The sequence below is a fragment of the Penicillium bovifimosum genome (genome assembly GCF_028826915.1).
Source record: "Penicillium bovifimosum strain IBT 22155 chromosome Unknown utg000005l_segment0_segment0, whole genome shotgun sequence".
Classification (NCBI taxonomy): domain Eukaryota; kingdom Fungi; phylum Ascomycota; class Eurotiomycetes; order Eurotiales; family Aspergillaceae; genus Penicillium; species Penicillium bovifimosum.
Window position 1 is genome coordinate 1,849,335 of NW_026622714.1, and position 18,093 is coordinate 1,867,427.

At 49.7% G+C, this 18,093-nt stretch overlaps 7 protein-coding genes across 7 annotated transcripts; 5 read left to right on the forward strand and 2 right to left on the reverse strand.

The window, feature by feature from the left end:
- Positions 1–4,836: 4,836 nt before the first annotated feature.
- N7515_005870 (protein phosphatase regulator GAC1) lies at positions 4,837–7,018 on the forward strand (the record flags this gene model as incomplete). Its single annotated transcript, XM_056666614.1, has 2 exons — positions 4,837–6,687; positions 6,740–7,018. The coding sequence occupies 2 exons, from the start codon at positions 4,837–4,839 to the stop codon at positions 7,016–7,018; spliced, it is 2,130 nt and encodes a 709-aa protein (XP_056520210.1).
- A 1,347-nt stretch (positions 7,019–8,365) lies between these two features.
- Positions 8,366–8,977, forward strand: N7515_005871 (histone H4; the record flags this gene model as incomplete). Its single annotated transcript, XM_056666615.1, has 2 exons — positions 8,366–8,375; positions 8,676–8,977. The coding sequence occupies 2 exons, from the start codon at positions 8,366–8,368 to the stop codon at positions 8,975–8,977; spliced, it is 312 nt and encodes a 103-aa protein (XP_056520211.1).
- Positions 8,978–9,315: 338 nt separating this feature from the next.
- Positions 9,316–9,528, forward strand: N7515_005872 (uncharacterized protein; the record flags this gene model as incomplete). The annotated part of the gene is made up of 1 exon (XM_056666616.1): positions 9,316–9,528. The coding sequence occupies one exon, from the start codon at positions 9,316–9,318 to the stop codon at positions 9,526–9,528; it is 213 nt and encodes a 70-aa protein (XP_056520212.1).
- A 165-nt stretch (positions 9,529–9,693) lies between these two features.
- N7515_005873 (uncharacterized protein) lies at positions 9,694–10,230 on the reverse strand (the record flags this gene model as incomplete). The annotated part of the gene is made up of 1 exon (XM_056666617.1): positions 9,694–10,230. The coding sequence occupies one exon, from the start codon at positions 10,228–10,230 to the stop codon at positions 9,694–9,696; it is 537 nt and encodes a 178-aa protein (XP_056520213.1).
- A 676-nt stretch (positions 10,231–10,906) lies between these two features.
- N7515_005874 (uncharacterized protein) lies at positions 10,907–12,902 on the reverse strand (the record flags this gene model as incomplete). The annotated part of the gene is made up of 3 exons (XM_056666618.1): positions 10,907–11,342; positions 11,374–11,848; positions 11,906–12,902. The coding sequence occupies 3 exons, from the start codon at positions 12,900–12,902 to the stop codon at positions 10,907–10,909; spliced, it is 1,908 nt and encodes a 635-aa protein (XP_056520214.1).
- A 1,130-nt stretch (positions 12,903–14,032) lies between these two features.
- Positions 14,033–15,839, forward strand: N7515_005875 (GMC family oxidoreductase; the record flags this gene model as incomplete). The annotated part of the gene is made up of 3 exons (XM_056666619.1): positions 14,033–14,063; positions 14,124–14,837; positions 14,890–15,839. The coding sequence occupies 3 exons, from the start codon at positions 14,033–14,035 to the stop codon at positions 15,837–15,839; spliced, it is 1,695 nt and encodes a 564-aa protein (XP_056520215.1).
- A 756-nt stretch (positions 15,840–16,595) lies between these two features.
- On the forward strand, positions 16,596–17,066 carry N7515_005876 (uncharacterized protein; the record flags this gene model as incomplete). Its single annotated transcript, XM_056666620.1, has 3 exons — positions 16,596–16,741; positions 16,793–16,887; positions 16,945–17,066. 3 exons carry the CDS (start codon positions 16,596–16,598, stop codon positions 17,064–17,066), a joined length of 363 nt encoding a protein of 120 aa, XP_056520216.1.
- Between the last annotated feature and the right edge of the window lie 1,027 nt (positions 17,067–18,093).

The following is an 18,093-nucleotide window of genomic DNA, read 5'->3' on the forward strand; positions in this document are numbered from 1 at the left end:
TTCCGGGGTAGATTCGCACTTTCCTATCTATACTGCGTAGGCACGAAAGCAAACCATAATCCCCTATTGGTAGACCCTGTGCCTAATCACTGCCAATTGCCAACGCAGTGCAAATTCTGGGGTTCAGCCCGCGGGGTAAAGACGTGGAGCAGAACGCAAAAATAAAGAGTGCTGTGGGCATTGAGATCTGTGAGCTCTGCATCAACGGCGCGTTCGAGTAGCATGCAATATAGATGCAAGAGCTGACGCCAACACTCCCCACGCGGGGACCGGCGGGGTTAACTAGAGCTCTCTAGGAAACGCGCTGCCCCTCTCTCGTTTCCAATGCTCTGATTTCGTCAATGCATGATCCTTCAGCTTCACTTTAATTGCTCTGGGCAGGCAGCGACCGCAGGCTGGACAGGCCGATTCCCAAAGCGGGTGCGTGTGTTGTCGCCAGGATGAAGCAGTAGTTAGAACGTCAATGTTAGCAGCGTGGGGTCGAGTAGGCGAGCTAGTACTCGGCCCCCATTCCCGTGGAGTGAACCCGGACCCGATCTGAGTTCAGCCACGGTCAACCCCTCGGGGGGAGTTGCAGTTTGGAAGATTGGGGCCAGCCGCCAGCGACACAAGCCGAAGACTAGGAGCACGCCACTCCGCCTGGGCCCTATAGACAATATTGTTATGTTAGCCAATGAGCATGGTTCATATTGAGCATTGCAAGATCAGATTGCCTCAGGGCGATCAACCAGAGAAATACGCGAGCAAGGGGCCTCTCAAAAACGTCCAATTCAGTCGAAAGTCAGATCCTAAAGCTGAACTCTGCGATTTCAAGGTTCAAATATGAACACGCCATACTTTTGATAGGTCCTGATCTGACCGCTCCGAACGCTTCGGCCGCCTAACATTTTCCAGCATGTACATCGATGCATACAATAATGGCGAGGACCGGAGGCCATAGTGGGCCGATTCGGGGTTCTCACCTGGACATGAACCGAATAGCCGGCCGATGGAGGCGTTGCGATTTCGGGAGCAAAATTAGATACAAGAAAAGGGAGATTGGAGATCACAAAAAAAGCAAATAATTAATGAGTAAAGCGCACAAAAGTTTCCAGGGTCTCGGGAAGAAGGGGCGTTGTCGCCCTGCAGCTCGGAATGTTGCGACCTTGCCGCTCACCGAGATGTTGATAAAGGCAATTGAGGATCCCACCTGTACTCCGTAAATGTAATAGTATCGGGTACGCCCGAACATCGTGGACTCGATCATCCAGATTGGAGTACCGTGGATACCTCGCTTAAGACTTGCGGGATAACCCCATGGGCGTAATTATCTCCACTGAAGCTCAATATCGAGGAGGGGCAAGGAAAATAGAAACCGGAGCTTAAGAGATTGTAGCTCATTGCAGATCAGAAGGGCGTGCAGTAGTCCAGACGAACGATGTGCAGGTCGAGACTCGAACAGAGTCCTGGTACCCACACCCCTCCCGAATGCGCCAAAACACTTCCAGGGCTTCGGCCAATGTTATGGCATCTCCGAGGAGATCATTGTCGGGTACCGGATATCATTGATGGTAGCCATCAGCGCCATGAAAGCCATTTGTTTTGTTGGGATAGCGATCAATAACTAGAGTGGCAAAAGGGAAAACTCTGCGCCGCTAAGGGGGTGGTCCGGGCGTCGGCGTCTAACTTCGTAGGTACATCGCAACTACATCACGTATATCACCTCATAGAAATTGCATCTTGGGTAATAAGATATTGTAAGTTTTGAATAGGACACTTGCCTTGTCTAGCATCTCATTGGTGAGACATTCAGATGAGACTCGCCTTAGGGGCTGAAAGAATCGTGAAACACAGCGGAGTACTAACTGATTCAGATATCAGTTACCCGGGGACGAGGACACTGACCCTTGAAGTGTACAACTATTATAGACTGGGTTGTACTTGGTCATTGTATCAATGTCAGTACGTCGGAGAGTTTCACAGCTAACGACTCTGCAAACCTATTGTAGACGCAGCTTGTGTGATGTATCATTCAACCGACTTCGGAGCACCTCCAGCCTTCTCAATCTTACGTCTTTATCTTCAAAGTCGAGTTTTATCTTTGAAGACGATATTCAGATATCAATTGGATGCGTTCATGCGCCGTTGGTATCCTCTTCCAAGATTTATGTTAGATGGCACGATCGACAGGGAATACTGTGGTAGAAGGTCTAGAGTACCAGGGTACAAACAAAAAAAAAAAGAATTTAACTAGTAAGCTGCACAAGCGACCGGGGGTCCAGACCTTTTGCCAAGGTCGCGAAAACCAAGAAATTGGGGGTCTGTCAAACTGGCCTGACGTCATGAACAACCCCGAGCGTGGAATTACCACGACTCTATAGATATGGACAAGAAGTCGTGATTTCAGATCTGCATTGAGCAATGAGATTTTTCAGATTCGGGATCGATTCGTGATTTTCTCGGTTGATCTGATTGTTAATCCTCTTTAAAGTTATGAACCTGAATAAACATATCTCCCTACATATACACCGTCTACTCTGTAGCTTATCACTCCTTCATTCTTAGCACTCGGCTTCTGCGGCACCCTCGGTGGAGCCCTAAGTGCATGTTACGCCTTGTAGATCCACCAAACTCCGGAGTACAGCACAAGTGCACTTTTTTGGAGCGTCACCGACGCTATATTCAAATGCATAATGCACGTCACAGTGTAAATTTCCATACATGCGCCGGACCCCGATGAAATTCTTGTTATGGGTTTTATATCTACGTCGGTATATCTACCATAGCCGTGTAGCGGGAAAGTCTTACCCATTTGTGTTGCGTCCCACGGCAGATAACAACGTATTCGCTGGATGAACGACATTAATCAACCAAGGTTCCTGAGCGGATGTCGAAGCTAAACTCCGAAAGTCTCGATAACAGTGTCGTATACCTAGGGGTCTTTTTGCCTTAGATATGTCTTTTATCGCGCTGTTTGCGTTCTCGTTCCTTTCAGCGTTCTTGTCTAGCCCTCTATCTTCGACCGGTGGGGCAACATCAATGCAGTTTCAACCCCCACGACCCATCCTAGGCCCCTGTTTCAATTGCGTATATGCTGGAGCACGGTGTAGCGATGTACTGCGTAGTCGAGCCGCCGAAGGGGAGGGGGCGTGTGGATATTAGCCTTCCAGCACTTGCATGGAAATGTATCCCTAGTTACCTGTGCGCACCAGAATAAATTGAAAAATAAAGTAGGTGCCTTCTACCTGCCACGGCCTTAGAGAGCCTGGGCAAACAGGTTTTGGCTGGGACGATCTATTTTAGCTTGGCAGGATCTCTCGACCATGGGCCTCGCCACTACGCAATTGATAAGGGATTCTACGGTATATATTGAACACAATCATCAAAGGATAGGGGAAGGGAATCAGATCAGGTGGGGTGAAATGGGTGATATACAGATGCAGGAAGAAATTGGTTTCCCCAGACTCATTCCTGCGTGTTGGGAATGACGGGTTATACAGTTGATGTACGTCAGGTCGAAAAACAGGGAACACAGGTTGAAGCGAAGTTGGCGGACATGGGTCTGTTAGCGTAGTCCGCTACGACTGACACTAGGGGGAGAAGATCAGTGCGTTATAATGACCCTTGAAGGATCATCCAACGTGCTCGTGCGAATGGACCACATGTCGGAGAATTCGGACAATGAAAACTCTGTCGTGGAAATAGACGATGGGAATAATGGTTTAGATGTTCATATATGAACAGTGTGTAGGATATCAACTGCAGTCTTTCAGGTGATCATACGATTGGCCATGGAAACTGGAAACTATGCTGTAGTAGAGTGTAGATAACGAAATTGAGTAAAAAAAGAGTAAAAAGTGGATTAAGAAAATGGTGGAAGTAAAAACAAAAAAGTTAAAAAAGAAAAAGAAAAACCAGGCAGTTATCCCCCCACCTATACGGGCCGCACTGACCTTGGTGGTATCGAAGCGGAGTCGATGCAAAGCAGACGCACCAGGTCAATAAGTTTCATGGCGCTTGGATGGCAACCTTGGATTATCTTTATGTATATCTTGTTCCACTTTTTGGCTTTGAGCAGCTCTCTTCTTTCGCCAAAAAAAAGCTATAATCTCAGATTTACCTCTTTTCCGCGTTGATATTTTCTTTTCCACCTCCCCCCTCCCCCACCGGCTTATCTCCCACTCTCAACGGTCATAGCGGGAATGGCTTCTTGATTCGCCTCCCCTCATAACTTCCAAAAGTTATTAGGTACCTCCCAAGTACCTTTCGCGTCGCCTTTTGGTTGCGGCTGTGCCGGGAGCTTGATATCGACTTTTTCTTTTTCTCATTCTCTTACTTATCGATGTACATTTCGTGTCTTCCCTGTACTTTTTTATTTTAAACTATTCGGTTTTGTGCCGATACTTTGGTTGATATCTCGCCATCGCCACTTCAGATCATACTTCCTCCGGTATTGATAAGCTCCCGTCTTCCCTCCCCTCTACCTTTTGCAATTGATCCTTTCCATTCCCTTCTTGACCAGTCTGTTGCTGGTGTCACTTGTGTGAGACCTTCACATTGTGACTTCCCACTGGTCCGCAACTTCCTTAAGTGCCACCATCTGCATCTCATTCCCGGTTCCGCTTCCGTTCTTGTCTCCGATCGTGAATTTGTTGGAATGGTGTCTTTGCTTGTCCGTTGCCTCTCGCCACTCCTATCACTCACCTTGCCACAACTCTCTTGGATTTAATGAAGCTCTACTGACGAGGAACCTATCTTTCAGGCACTTTATTGTGATTGAAACATCGAATCATTCGCCAAATACCTATCCACCTCCCATCCACACCCTTCTTGTGTTGAAACACACAAGTCGGCCGGATGCCCTACACTGCGCCAGGAAAGACGTTGCTCTCCGCGCAGCACATTGAATATTCTCGCCCGCCAACTGAAGAGCCTTGCGAGGCTCCAGGTTTGGTTCGGTCACCCACGGGACGGGTCCAGAATTCCCGGTCATATTCATCCACTTCCTACACTCGTCGTCATCGAAGGAGTCCTTCGATCAGCAAATCAACTGTGCACTCCAACTCAGAATCCCCGGCCCGAGCCTCCCCCTCCTTCGACCCACATGCCAGTCTCCGTCAGTCCCCACCACCAGTGAACAATGCTCTCATCCCTCCCGGGGCAGTAATCTCACCTCCAGAGTCTGCCCCTAACTCCAGTGATGAGGAGTCGCCGTACCGAAGTGGTGAGGGTGTGAAATTTGATGAGCTGGAGGCTGCCGTTCGATCAATCAAAGTGAGGAGAGAGAGCTCACCGGAGAGAATGCGTCCAGGTCAGCCAGAAGAGGGGGCTCAGCCCTCGTCGAGTTTGTCGTTGGACACCGAGTCAAAGCCTGTTCGACCCAAGCTTCCTCACCTACCATTGTCCAAGGAAGCTCGCAAGATTGCCCACTCTCGATCCTCGACTGAAACCGCCATTAATTTGGCCCGGGAAGAGGTATTGACTAGCTCGCCCGAGGACAGTGACGTGGAGATGACGTGCAAACCCCCAATGGTCCGCAAGAAGTCGGGTGAGCTTGTTCGCCCAGCCCTTCGTCCTGCATCGGCCCGGCGTCGACCTTCGAGCATGCCTGGTACTCCTGTTTATTCCAAAGCCGTGCATTTCGATTCTCACTTGGAGCACATTCGTCATTTCCTCCAGTTGGACAGGCCACTGGCTGTCAGCACAAATACCTCGCCGGTCGAAAATCATGACAACAAGGACGAGTTCCCCTTCAGTTCTGGCCCGTCATGGGAATGGGAGATCAAATTGGCCAATTGGCCCAAGGATGTTACCTCACGTGCCACTCAGCCGGTCCGCCTCGAGAGATTGTTCTTGTCAGCTGATAAGAGCGCTTTGGTCGGCACTGTAGCAGTGGCAAACCTGGCTTTCCAAAAGCATGTGACTGCGCGATTTACTCTGGATTATTGGAGAACTACCTCAGAGGTCGGAGCGGCGTATTGCCATGATGTTCGTCGCCAACAAGCTACCGATGGATACGATCGCTTTTCGTTCGACCTCAAGCTGAACGACCAGGCCAATCTGGAGACTAAGACCTTGTTCATGTGCATTCGCTACAACGTGGCTGGACAGGAATATTGGGACAACAACGATTCAGTAAATTATCAGGTCGACTTCCACAAGGCACCGAAGGCCGTGAGCAAGCCTGCAACCAGCCCATCTCGCCCTACTATTCCGCGCAGCCGATCTTTCACCAGCACCCACAACCTGCGCCCGCAATCCATGTCTACTAACTACGACTTCTCTGACCTTGGCAACAAGGCGCCGTTCTCAAACCCTTTTGGCGATGCAAATGGCGCCCCTCTGACTCGCATGCCCTCGGATGATATCGATACAGTCGCGCCGCCCAAGCGCCGCGATCCCTCCAACCGCCAGGCATTTGGAAACCGGTACGATTTCGGAGCGTCGTTGTCTGCTGCGATGCGGTCGAAGGCACCCGTGGATCGGACCACTCTGACTGCCCGCGCGAAGACCGGAGAGACCGCGGAGCCGGAAACAGCCAAGTCGACAAAGCAGATTGCCGGCTTTGAGCAGGACACTGGTTCTCCAGTGGGCGATAAGCCCCGTACTGGAGGGGTCGCGGAAGATCTGAAACCATCCTCTCTGCTGTCTACCAAGCCGCAGCTTGAGTCCTCCGTGTACCAGGAGTTGGTCAACAAGTACTGCTTTGTAAGTTTCTCGGCAGCAAAGCACGCCGTTATGGTCAACTAACGTCTCATAGTATGGATCTCCGCAAGGATCAACTCCGAAGGCACAAGCCTCGATCTCGAGCGGGTGGCAGGGCGAGGCTCCCAAGCAGGTCTCAGCTCCAGCTTGTCTCTCGCCGCCGTTGTCCCCTCGGTCTCCTGCTCCCCTCCGTGAGCCTGTGGCCGAGGCACCTCGTGCGTCTGTTAGTCCCCGCGCCTCTCCGCGGCCGTCAGCTCCTTCCATGGCTTTTCGCCATACTTTCAACCGCGGTTTTTTGAATGACCCTCACTCTTCAACCGTCATCAGAGGGTGAGTGACATACTGTTTCATGACAGCTTTCGACCCGGGCATGATCCTTCTGGTCGTCCCTGAAAGAATATCGTTGACGTTGTCGTGAAGGGGATTTGGTATCCCTTGCATGGAACTGGACAGATCCGTTACCCCAATTTCGAACCCTTTTACCCCACCGTGTATCGGCGCCCTCTGATGGATAAACTCATTCATACTCATTCTGATTGCCCCCAACAATACCTACTCGCAAGTGGTTTCAGCTAGCAGCTAATGTGAGCGAACGTCATTGCGATGCATTATAAACCGCGGACGTTTGAAACATTGGCTGCCTGAATCATGCCACTCATCGTCGTCCCAAATCATCGACGAGACTGTTGCTAAATTATTAGCGCAGTCATTCTCATGCTTTTCCTTTTTTTCGTTTTTCTTTGTTCAACTCTGCGTGTCGCTTTAGCCTCGCATGACGATATTACGAGTTCTTTTTTTGAGGCACTTTCGATTCTTTGCTGTTCTTTCGCGGATGGCCCTTCATTTCTACGCAAAAAGTTTTTAGTTCGCCCGCCTCCGCTCTCAATTTTCGATGCATTGCAATCTTATGGGTTTCTGATCGCATGGTGTTCTGGTGTTCTTGATTTCATTCGTTTTGTTTTCTTTGTTCTGCTTGTTTTCTCACTTTCAGTTCCACAAGACGGTCTACCTTTTTGGTTGGACGTGGACAAGGGATGCGAAGACAAAAGATACTCATACATGACAGCCTACGAGGCAATGCGACCTAGTTTTTGAAATGATATGAGACATGATGACGCAAATTGTTCTTTTTCCTTGTAGATTTGTAGTTAGACGTTAAACTGTTGAATCTGCAGTCGAACAAAAATGCTAGCCACATATTGGAAGGTCAAGGTGTATCTGCTTGGACATTTTTGGTGGGGCGTAGTGTACCACTCAGACTAGCCTGATTAGGCTAGCCCCGCACTCCTATCTAATCACCACGTGACCAGTATCAATGTCGCCCGCCGCCAGAAAATGCGGGCACGTCGATGGTCGGTAGACATGCTGGAAACCGGCCCTTCATAACACCCTTTTCCTCTTGTCCCCGCCCGCCAATCAGCGCCGCATTGCAGAATGAAAATCGCTTACCTAAATACCATCCCGGATCATTTTGCACGCGTAATCGGGCCCTCCCCTTATTTAAATCCTGCTGGTCCCCTCTAGCTTAAATCTCTTTCTTTTTCTCTCTCTCTCGTATCCCTCTACGCCCAAATTCAACGCGTTTTTCTTCCCATCTTCCCATCTTCCCATCGATTATCAACGCCACAATCGTTGATTTATCAACTTTTTATATTATTTTCATCTCGGCTTATCTGAAAATATGTCTGGACGTAAGTATTTACATGATTCTCGCGCGTTGTCGCTACTATATCCCCCTCGTGTCTTTGTTGTCGTTGCGGTGATGGATCTGGCCATGCCCCTGTGGCACGTGATTCATGCCTCAGGCATCAATCTTGTCCCGCCTTTCCTAATTGGGAACGGTCTTCACCATATGCACGTCTCAAGGCAACCTCCACCCACATCATACATTGTCATACCTCGCTGCCATTCACCCCATCACATATCGCCTCCATACCGAAATCACACTACCATTCTATAACTTGAAACAAAAAAGCTAACACCCTAAACAGGCGGCAAAGGTGGAAAAGGCCTCGGCAAAGGTGGCGCCAAGCGTCACCGCAAGATCTTGCGCGACAACATCCAGGGTATCACCAAGCCCGCTATCCGTCGTCTCGCCCGCCGTGGCGGTGTCAAGCGTATCTCCGCCATGATCTACGAGGAGACCCGCGGTGTCCTCAAGACCTTCCTCGAGTCCGTCATCCGTGACGCTGTCACCTACACCGAGCACGCTAAGCGTAAGACCGTCACTTCTCTGGACGTTGTCTACGCCCTCAAGCGCCAGGGCCGTACTCTCTACGGTTTCGGTGGTTGAGTTATCCTCTTTTCTGGATTCGGATTGGCCCGCCTGGACATGCGTAAAGTGTGCCGGTTTGATGCGTCGGTTCTATACTTTGTTAATGCGTGACGGTTTTTATTTTTGCGTTAATGGAACTGGGGTTTTTTTGGGATTGGGCTGCCTTTTTTACGTCCGAGATTTGGATTGGGATTTGGGATTTGGACGGTTGGTTGGATTAGTTAGTTGCTGGGAAGGTTTCGGTTGAATCGATTCAATAAATTGTTCGTTGTCGGTCACTTTGGGTGTTTGTACTGTGTAAAACGGGGAGCCTCGGAGTACGTAATACGCCGCTGCCGAGGGAGGTCCTTGGCGGAATGGTGCTGAATGATCTTCACCTTCCATTTATCGGGCAAGCCACGGATGAACAGGTCAGCGCGACCACAGTCTCCGAGCTCCCCTCTCTGTACCAGTTCACCGCTAACATCGTCAAATTCGGTGAGCTACCTGAGGTACCCGCGGTTGTTACCTTCGGTATCCCTACGGACGCGGACCTCGTGTATCTCTGCTGGTCCGAATCGTCGTCGTAAAAGTATTCCAGGAATTCTTCCTTGAACTCCTCCCAGTTGCGGTTCTTCCAGGAAGTGCGCTTCTCGATCCAGACGCGAGAGGTCCTCGAGCAGTACTGCGGTAACAGCGTCATCATCTGTCCCACATCATGAATACTGGAGCGAGTGCACATATCCTGAACGCGCCTAAGGAATTCTGTCGCGTTCTTCTCGTCGAAAACAGGGGCCCTTGAGGTACCAGGGGCGGGTATCGCGGTCTGGAATCATCACGATGGTCGTCGGAGTAGCCGGAGCAGCCGGGGCAGGCACTACAGAAGGCTGAACTGGTGGAGTAGGCGGAGGGGGCGGAGGTTCTGTGTGATTAAAGGGCTGTTCATCTGCCAGACTGACAGCAGGGTTCGGTGCGGACTGTTCTGGTTCCTCTGCCAAACTGACGGCAGATTCAAGGTTCTGCAAGGGCACAATGCCCGAGAGCGGTTTTTCTGCTGTAAAGGGCACGGGCAGTACAAAGTCTGAGTAATCTGAAAATGGCGAGTTCTGGTAAAGCAAATATCGTACTGCTGTCGATAGTACAATCTGATTGATCGACGCGTGCCAGAGGTACAAGATACCAGGATACCTCCATTCTAGCATACGGTGCACTTGGTCAGGACTCAGTTCTGCGATGCCCTTCGTAAGGGCGGCCACCGCGAACTGCGTGTATTCAGGTCCGAAAGTCTGCATGCTGGCGGTGCGAGATTGTGCGGTACGGTATGCGGTTCGATTCGGACGATGATAACTTTCTACCAAGACTTCCAGGTCGGATACGGTCCCTACTACTTGTCTCACTGGCCCTAGCACACTTCCATCTGACCTTTTGTTGCTCAAATCGGCCTTCCCGGGGACGATTAATAGCTAACTAGGATCTGTATAGTTATGCTGGCGTTTTCATTAGGGTGATGACTGATGTGTTGTGTCGCACGATTCATTCCACCTTGGCTGTTGCCCTGCATAGCCGAGCAAATCCCTGAGCATACCCTGAGCATACCCTGAGCATAACTTGGTCATTTTCCATCGCTCTGCTTCTATTTCCACGCTTCATTGTGATCCCGTCGTTTATGGTTCCACTGACGTTCGCGACGTACCAACCAATGGTCGATGGTTGGGACATATCTGGCCTACCCACTTGATATTACTCAGTCCAATTTTACTCCTAATGAAACCAAGGCTATAGTAGCTTAGGTTTCTTTGCAAGACTTACCTGTGACTAGATTAGATTGTTATTTTGTTATTTTGTTATATTGTTTTATGTCTAGAGAGGGTCGTGCAGGATAGCACCTCATCATATTGCTAAGAATACCTGGTCGCCAGCAAGAAGAACAAAAGAGAAAAAGCAAAAAAAAGAAAGTTCCATCACAAATCACGATGCTGAACTAGGCGCAATTCGAACATCGACGGCGCCGTTGATGTCCTTGATATCGCTGAAAATGTCCTCCGTACGGCATACGTAGGTAGTGCCCTGAGCCACATCGCCTCCAGTCACAATGCCGAAAAGGTAGCCTCCATGACTAAAGATCCAGGCCCCAGAGTCTCCGGGTTCCGTGAAATGATTCGCACCCGCCGGAATCTTCGTGCTCCAAGACACAACAAGGCCATACCCTGGTCCTTGGCTAGATTTGAGCCTGTCTAGTTCCACAGACTTTAATATGTTGCACTTCGCAGATGTAAGATGGGTGGACCTTCCTGACTTTGTAAGTATGACGCCGGATTCAAATGCGCGATCGTTTGTATAGAAAAGTCCTGCGCCGGGGTCGAATTGTCGCCGTACAGGAAAGACTAAGAATTCAGATATCAGTCTAGTGATAAAAAAAGAGCTAGTTAGTGGACACCGTTTGACTTCCAGTATTCCCAATCACAACTTCCCCCTGCGTCTGGCGGTGGATACGGTTTTGGTTTATCTGGATCAGAGCCCAGTCAACGGCCACCCGTAGTCGGTCCTTATTGACTCGTACCCGGTTCATTCCGCTTCCAGCGACGATATGGCCGAGATAGTAAGATCCATTTGTGAGCATTTGACTGTAAGGCTCGCGCTTGTCTTCAAAGGCTCGAATTACTTTAAGCATTTGCTCGTATTCACGTCTGGCGGAATCCGGCAAGCATCCATTATCTCCCTTGTCAATTTCCTTTTTACAATGCCAGAACATAGGCGATCGAACTTGTTCCACTGCCGTGTTTAGAGACTCGATTGTGGTTCTTAGGTCCCTTGGCAACGGGTGGTCAACTCGGAGGATTCTTTTGGCGATATTACCCAGTGAGGGATTGTCGCGCATGGTCAAAGGCCGGTTCATCCATCTCTGAAGAGCTAGAATAATACCATTAGTGAGAATTTCTTATTTGCGGTGTGAAGTAATTGGCTTACCATCTTTTGCCTCGGGCGTCCGCATTTTCGGATCCTCCCGGTGGTTCTCCGACGGCCAAATACAGTGGAAGCAGGTAAGCCCATATGTGGACCAATCGCTTTTGCCCTTGAAACGGAGCTGCACCAAGCCTCCAAGAGTAGATGAACCCGCTTCGCTGTTGTGGATGCCAATACTTACTCCAGGGTAAACCCTGCCGGAGGTAGACTCAAGAGGAAGTGTTGGGTTTTCCTCAAAACGTCTTTTGCCATCCTTTTGGAATAGCACATCAACGTCTGCCTCATCAAACGATGCAAGGATACCATGGACGGAGCGAGAGGCGGTAGTAAATGGACCTTTACTTGATCGGGCAACACGGACTATGACGGTGACAGGGTTGGACTTTCTGTCGACATTTGTCCCGTAACGCCAGCAATCCATTCCAGTCCACTCGCGGGTGTCAGAGCGCTGTATAATTTCTTCGACGATATTTCTCCATTTTGAGAAAATAGAATGAGACGGCTCGACAGGAGAACAGTATATTCCCCTAAGCAATGCAGCTTCGATAAGCTCAACCGAAAATCCCGAATGTCCCCGTCCTTCTAGTCTTTGATGCACTTCCCGGGCAGCATGGCACCATAGCTCTGCCTGCGGTCGGTTAGGCATTTGGATGACCACCGTTGGAATGAATTCCGGCTCAGGCTCGACTTTTGAACGTCTTCCGTTGACCTGACATTCCAGAAACTCCAGGTGAAGCTCATTCAAGACTTCTCTAGCAGTCATCTCAATTTCGTGCCTCATAGCACTGTCGTTCCCGGGAATAGGGAGATCGTGGGCCGGGATGAGTGCTGATGGGAGGGAGCATAGGAAAGGACCACCAGCACGACGTGATGACTTTAAAAATCCATCTGTGTCGATGTTGGTGTCGCCAAAGGGAGATGAAGAAGATGAGACAGAGAAAAAGCCCATCGAATGGGCACTAGACCGCGAGATAGACGATGTTCCAACACTCGAGGCCATGATGAATGAATGTTTCAAGGCTCAAGGAGGATAAAATAGAAAACGCAGGCTACTGAGCGCCAGATGGGTAGGGTTATGGTTGGAGTATTCAGAGCGATGGAGTGGATGGTGGAGTGGACGGTGGAGTCCACCATAAAGATGAAAGTGGGTAGAGCAATGAGTACAGTAGAAGGAACTTAGGAAGGGCCCCCCTTCCCGTTTAGGTCTCGGAGAGTTTTTGCCTGGTTTGTTGCCAAATATCTCTGGCATCCATGATGATGATGATAAAATCAATTTTTTACAAACTACAGGTATCAATATATCAATATACATAGCTATTCATCTGTTTTACACCTGTCCCCGGGTATATTTATGGTATTGGAAACATTTTAGATTCCGTACAAGTCTGCATTTGGAATTTTGGATATGCTCTAGGTTCAAGTACAGCTGGGCTTTAGGTTATGGAAATCTACTTACCTGTCTTTTCTTTCCCAATGTGTATACACCTAGCACTGTCGGCCTCATCAGTATCCTGTTACCACAGTTCCTCAGCCGGCCCCATCAGAGAAGCTACCGATTAGGTTTAGCGCGCCAAAAGGTCGGCAGAACAATCGTGAAAACAATCGTGTCACGAGTCAGGTGATTTGCCCAGATAAGATAAGCCAGGGTGGATCTCAGGCCGATCCACCCGATCTCAGGGATGTGATGGATCAATGATCATGATTCATGCCAAGCTCTATCAATACCTCATCTCCCAGCCTTTCTCTTCCCTTCCGCCTTTGATCCAGTTGAAATGCTTTACCCTTCTTCTTTGAGTTCTTGGCATAATCATGCACCTCGGCAATGGGATTCCAGGAGGTCTCTGAAACTGTCCGATGGTGTGAAAGTGTAAGTCGTTCAGCTGGTGTCAGCCTGGCGATCTGGGTGGGACACTAAACTCCAGCTCCACCGCTCAGTAGCTGCATATAGTTCAATAGTTGTGTACCCTAATGCACTCATACGACCTCTCAATTCAGCTCCTTTTTCCCCTCGGACCCGACGGACCCCTCCGAGGAAGTATTTATTCTCTCTCTTCTTCCTTCTAAAACGCATTGTTCGATTCGCATATCCTCTCGTCGTTTCCCATAGGGCTATCATCAGCTCATTATAACATGTCCACCTTCGATTTCATTGTCGTCGGGAGTGAGTAAATCCTCCAAGTAAGAAAATAGACCGAATCACATCCTCTAATACATCTCACAGGTGGCCCCTCTGGCAGCGCTCTCGCCGCCGGCCTCGCCAAGGCCGCCGCAAAGCCTCGCATACTCCTCCTGGAAGCGGGCGATCTCAACGAAGATCGCAATCTCCGCGTGGACGGACAGCGATGGCTCACTTTCCAGGACAAATCCATGAATTGGGGGTACAAAACTACCCCGCAGCCAGACTGCAACAATCGCGAGATCGATTATAGTCGTGGCCGCTGCGTAGGCGGATCCAGCGCCATCAACTTCGGTGTATACACTGTCGGCGCACGCGATGATTACCAGGAGTGGGCGAGAATTACCGGTGATGATGACTTTGCGTGGGCGAATATTCAGCGGAGATTAAAGAATCTGGAGACCTTCCATGGAGAAATGCCGGAGGGGATGGATAAGAAATATGCGAATCCAAAACCTGAAGACCATGGAAGTGAGGGCCCGCTGCATGTAGGCTTTGCAAGGGAGTGGGAGAGGGATGTGACGGAATTGTTGGATGTTTGCGAAGACGCTGGATTCCCTTTGAACCCGGATCATAACTCGGGGAATCCGATCGGCATGGCCGTGTTGATTAACTCCGCGCACAAGGGCTTGCGATCGACCGCCGGCGATCTGATCAGCGAGAAACTCGACAACCTGACTATTGTCACTGATGCTCCTGTACAGCGTGTCCTCTTGGAGGGCAAGAAGGCCGTTGGCGTTGAGTCGAACGGCAGAAAATGTAAAGACATAACCCCCTAATCAGTTGACCATATACTGACAGTAGTCAACAGACCACGCCACCAAGGAAGTCATCCTGTGCGCAGGCACGCTCAATGATCCCCGTATCCTAATGCACTCCGGCATTGGTCCAGCCGCCCAACTCCAGCAACACAACATCCCCGTGGTGCAAGATGTCCCCGGCGTCGGCCAGGGACTCCGCGACCACTGCTTCGTGACAATGGTCAACACCCGCGCAGATACCAGCACAGACCGCAAAGCCTTCTACGGCGACAAAGCCGCCATGGAGGCCGCCCAGAAGCAATGGCAAGAAGACGGCACAGGGCCGTGGGCCAAATTCGCCTGCGAGATGGGCATCGGCTTTTTCAAATTGACCGAGCAACTCACCTCCACACCGGAGTTCAAGGCCCTCCCCGCAGACGAACAGAAGTATCTTCTGCAAGAAACCGTGCCGCACTACGAGCTCCTCACCCACTTCCCCGTCCACTGGTTCATCCCGGATTTCCCCGCCGAGGCAATGAGCTACTCCTGTCTAACCCTCTTCTTGTTCAACGCGCAGACCCGCGGAGAAGTCACTTTGCAATCGTCCGATCCTGACACCCCGCTGTCTTTCAACCCTAGGTTCCTGGAGCATCCGTTCGACCGTCGGGTCGCGATCGAAACTTTGCGGGATGTGTTCCGTCTTGCTAAGCATGAGAGATATACCAAAGACAATGTTGCTGCGCTGGCGATGCCGAAGAGCGATTCCGATGAGGATCTGCTTGAGTACTGGCGCCAGAATATGTTGTCGAGCTGGCACATGTGCGGCACGGTGAAGATGGGCAAGAAGGGTGATGAGGATGCGGTTGTGGACCCGGATTTCAGGCTCATTGGTATTGAAAATCTGCGGGTGGCTGATATGGCGGTTATACCTGTGTTGGTGAATGCGCATCTCCAGGCTGCTGCCTATGTTACCGGTGCGACTTGCGCGGAGAAGTTGGTGAGGGAGTATAACCTTGCTTAGACTCAAAATTGTATATAAGGAGGTGGTTGCTTCATGTCATAGCTGGCCTCGACTCAGCACCTGCTGGGTGCCTAGTGATGGGGAGCCTATATAACCAAGACCTGATTATAACACATGACAATTAGTACCAACGAGGCAGGCTGAATGTGTCTTGAGTACAATGGACGTGCTGCATGTAAACTTGAGAAGGATGTAGATCACCGCTGATGATCTACTGATTACGAGGAGTAGGCTAAGCGGGCTATCAAGCAGGAGGAGCGCCGCAAGGTCTATGAAAGCCCTAATTTTTATACTTTGTTTCTGTCATGCTTCTGTCACCATCAGTTGGGTTCCGATTCCTAAAGCAGCGGAAAGCTTCTGACTCACATCAAGATTGCAGCAATTAGAGATATTTTCGAAGCAAAAAGATGGATGGCACCTATAAGCAAACCCTTGGGATCGAATCATATCGATTTCCCCCGGTGGTTCCCATGGTTGGTAGTATATGAGGTCCGTTTCTCTCTCGGCTGTATGGTTAATGAGAACATCATCCATCAATCATCATTTCTCAGCTTCCGACACCAAAACAGGCGACGGAACCCTCATACCTAATCTATATAGTCCCCTCGATTTGCCCTCAGCCTTGATCTTTATTTTCCCATCTACATCTATCTTTGCTCGCCTTCACCTTCACCTTCACCTTCACCTTCACCAAAACCTATTACCAACTACTTTTTTATCTCCTCTCTTTACCAAATACTGTTACCAAACATTGTCATGGCTCCCATCCCAGGCTCTGACAATGCCCTCCTTTCTCGAGAAGAAAGGGATAGCGAAGCCGACGCAGAGACAGGACTGATAGTCGTCGGCTTGATCTACGTATCACTGGTGGCTGTGCTCGCCCTCGCGGTGGGCTGTCTCTGGTAAGTCAACCATTTCCCGTTTGACGAAGACGAAACTCACATATTTCTCAGTTTCATCCGTTTCATCAAGTGTGTGAGGTCCAAGCTTAAGGCTAGGCGTCGGGATGGCCGGGAGAAGTATGAGGGCTCTCCCCTTAAAGTGATCGGTAAGTTGATATCCTCAACCTGTCTTGACTTGATAGTTGATACTAACTTCCATCTAGAGGGGAAGGAGCCTGCGAGACCGAAGCCAGCTCATGTGGCTGGTCATGGGAAGAAGCAGGCGGAGGTTGACCTAACCCCGGACTACATGAGGAAGTCGACGGCACTCACGGGTTCCCGTTAGGGGTGGCTACGCCGCTGTATAAGCGCCAGGGGCCAAAATGCCGTTTCTAACTAATCTTGATGCCTTAATGCCTGACTTTGGCCTGATTTGGCCTAGGAGCCTGAAATTTTGGCCAGGCCCCTGACCGCCTTTTACACCGCACTGTACAATGTAATGTAAATTGTAATCAGATGCTTGTAAAATTGAAGCTTTTTGTCCCATACAAATGCATGCATCTCCAGTTTCGAAGGTGGTTTACTCTCCATGTGTGAGACTGAAGCCTTTTTGTCCCATACAAATGCATACATCTCCAATTCGAAGGTGGTTTACTCGTCATGTGTGAAAATAAAGCCTTTTTGTCCCATACAAATGCATGTATCTCCATTTTTGAAGGTGGTTTACCAGCGCTCTCTCTCCGGCACGGAATAATGCACAGGTAAACCTCGATGCTCTAATAGCTAATGAAACCTTTACAAGCTAATCCCTTACAGTATTTTATGTTAATTCCAACCATAGGTTAATTCTAAATTCACCCAGACAAACCGACCATGCATTTTCCCGTAACTAGAGATGTATGCGTTTGTATGGGACAAAAAGGCTTCATTTCGCACATGGAGAGTAAACCACCTTTGAACTTGGAGATGTATGCGTTTGTATGGGATAAAAAGGCTTCATTTTTATGGCTGGACAGCTAGCTAGCAAAAGTAGGTAGTTATGGTACCTCGCTTATTAAGTCAGGTGTAATCGTAATTCAGACAGCCCTATTTTTCTGCCCGTCGTAATTCAGGCTCCTAGGCCAAAAACTCAGGCTCCTAGGCACAATCAGGCCAAAGTCAGGCCAAAGTCAGGCATTAAGGCATCAAGATTAGTTAGTAACGGCATTTTGGCCCCTGGCGCTTATACAGCGGCGTAGGTGGCGGTGTCTGCGGCTCAGTTCCAGTAGAGGCTTCAAACGCCTGCTGAGCTGATGTCTGTACCTATCATGTTGGAGGAATCGGTGGTTCTTCTCTTTTCGGTTTTCTATTTTCTCATTCTTCTTTCTTGTTTC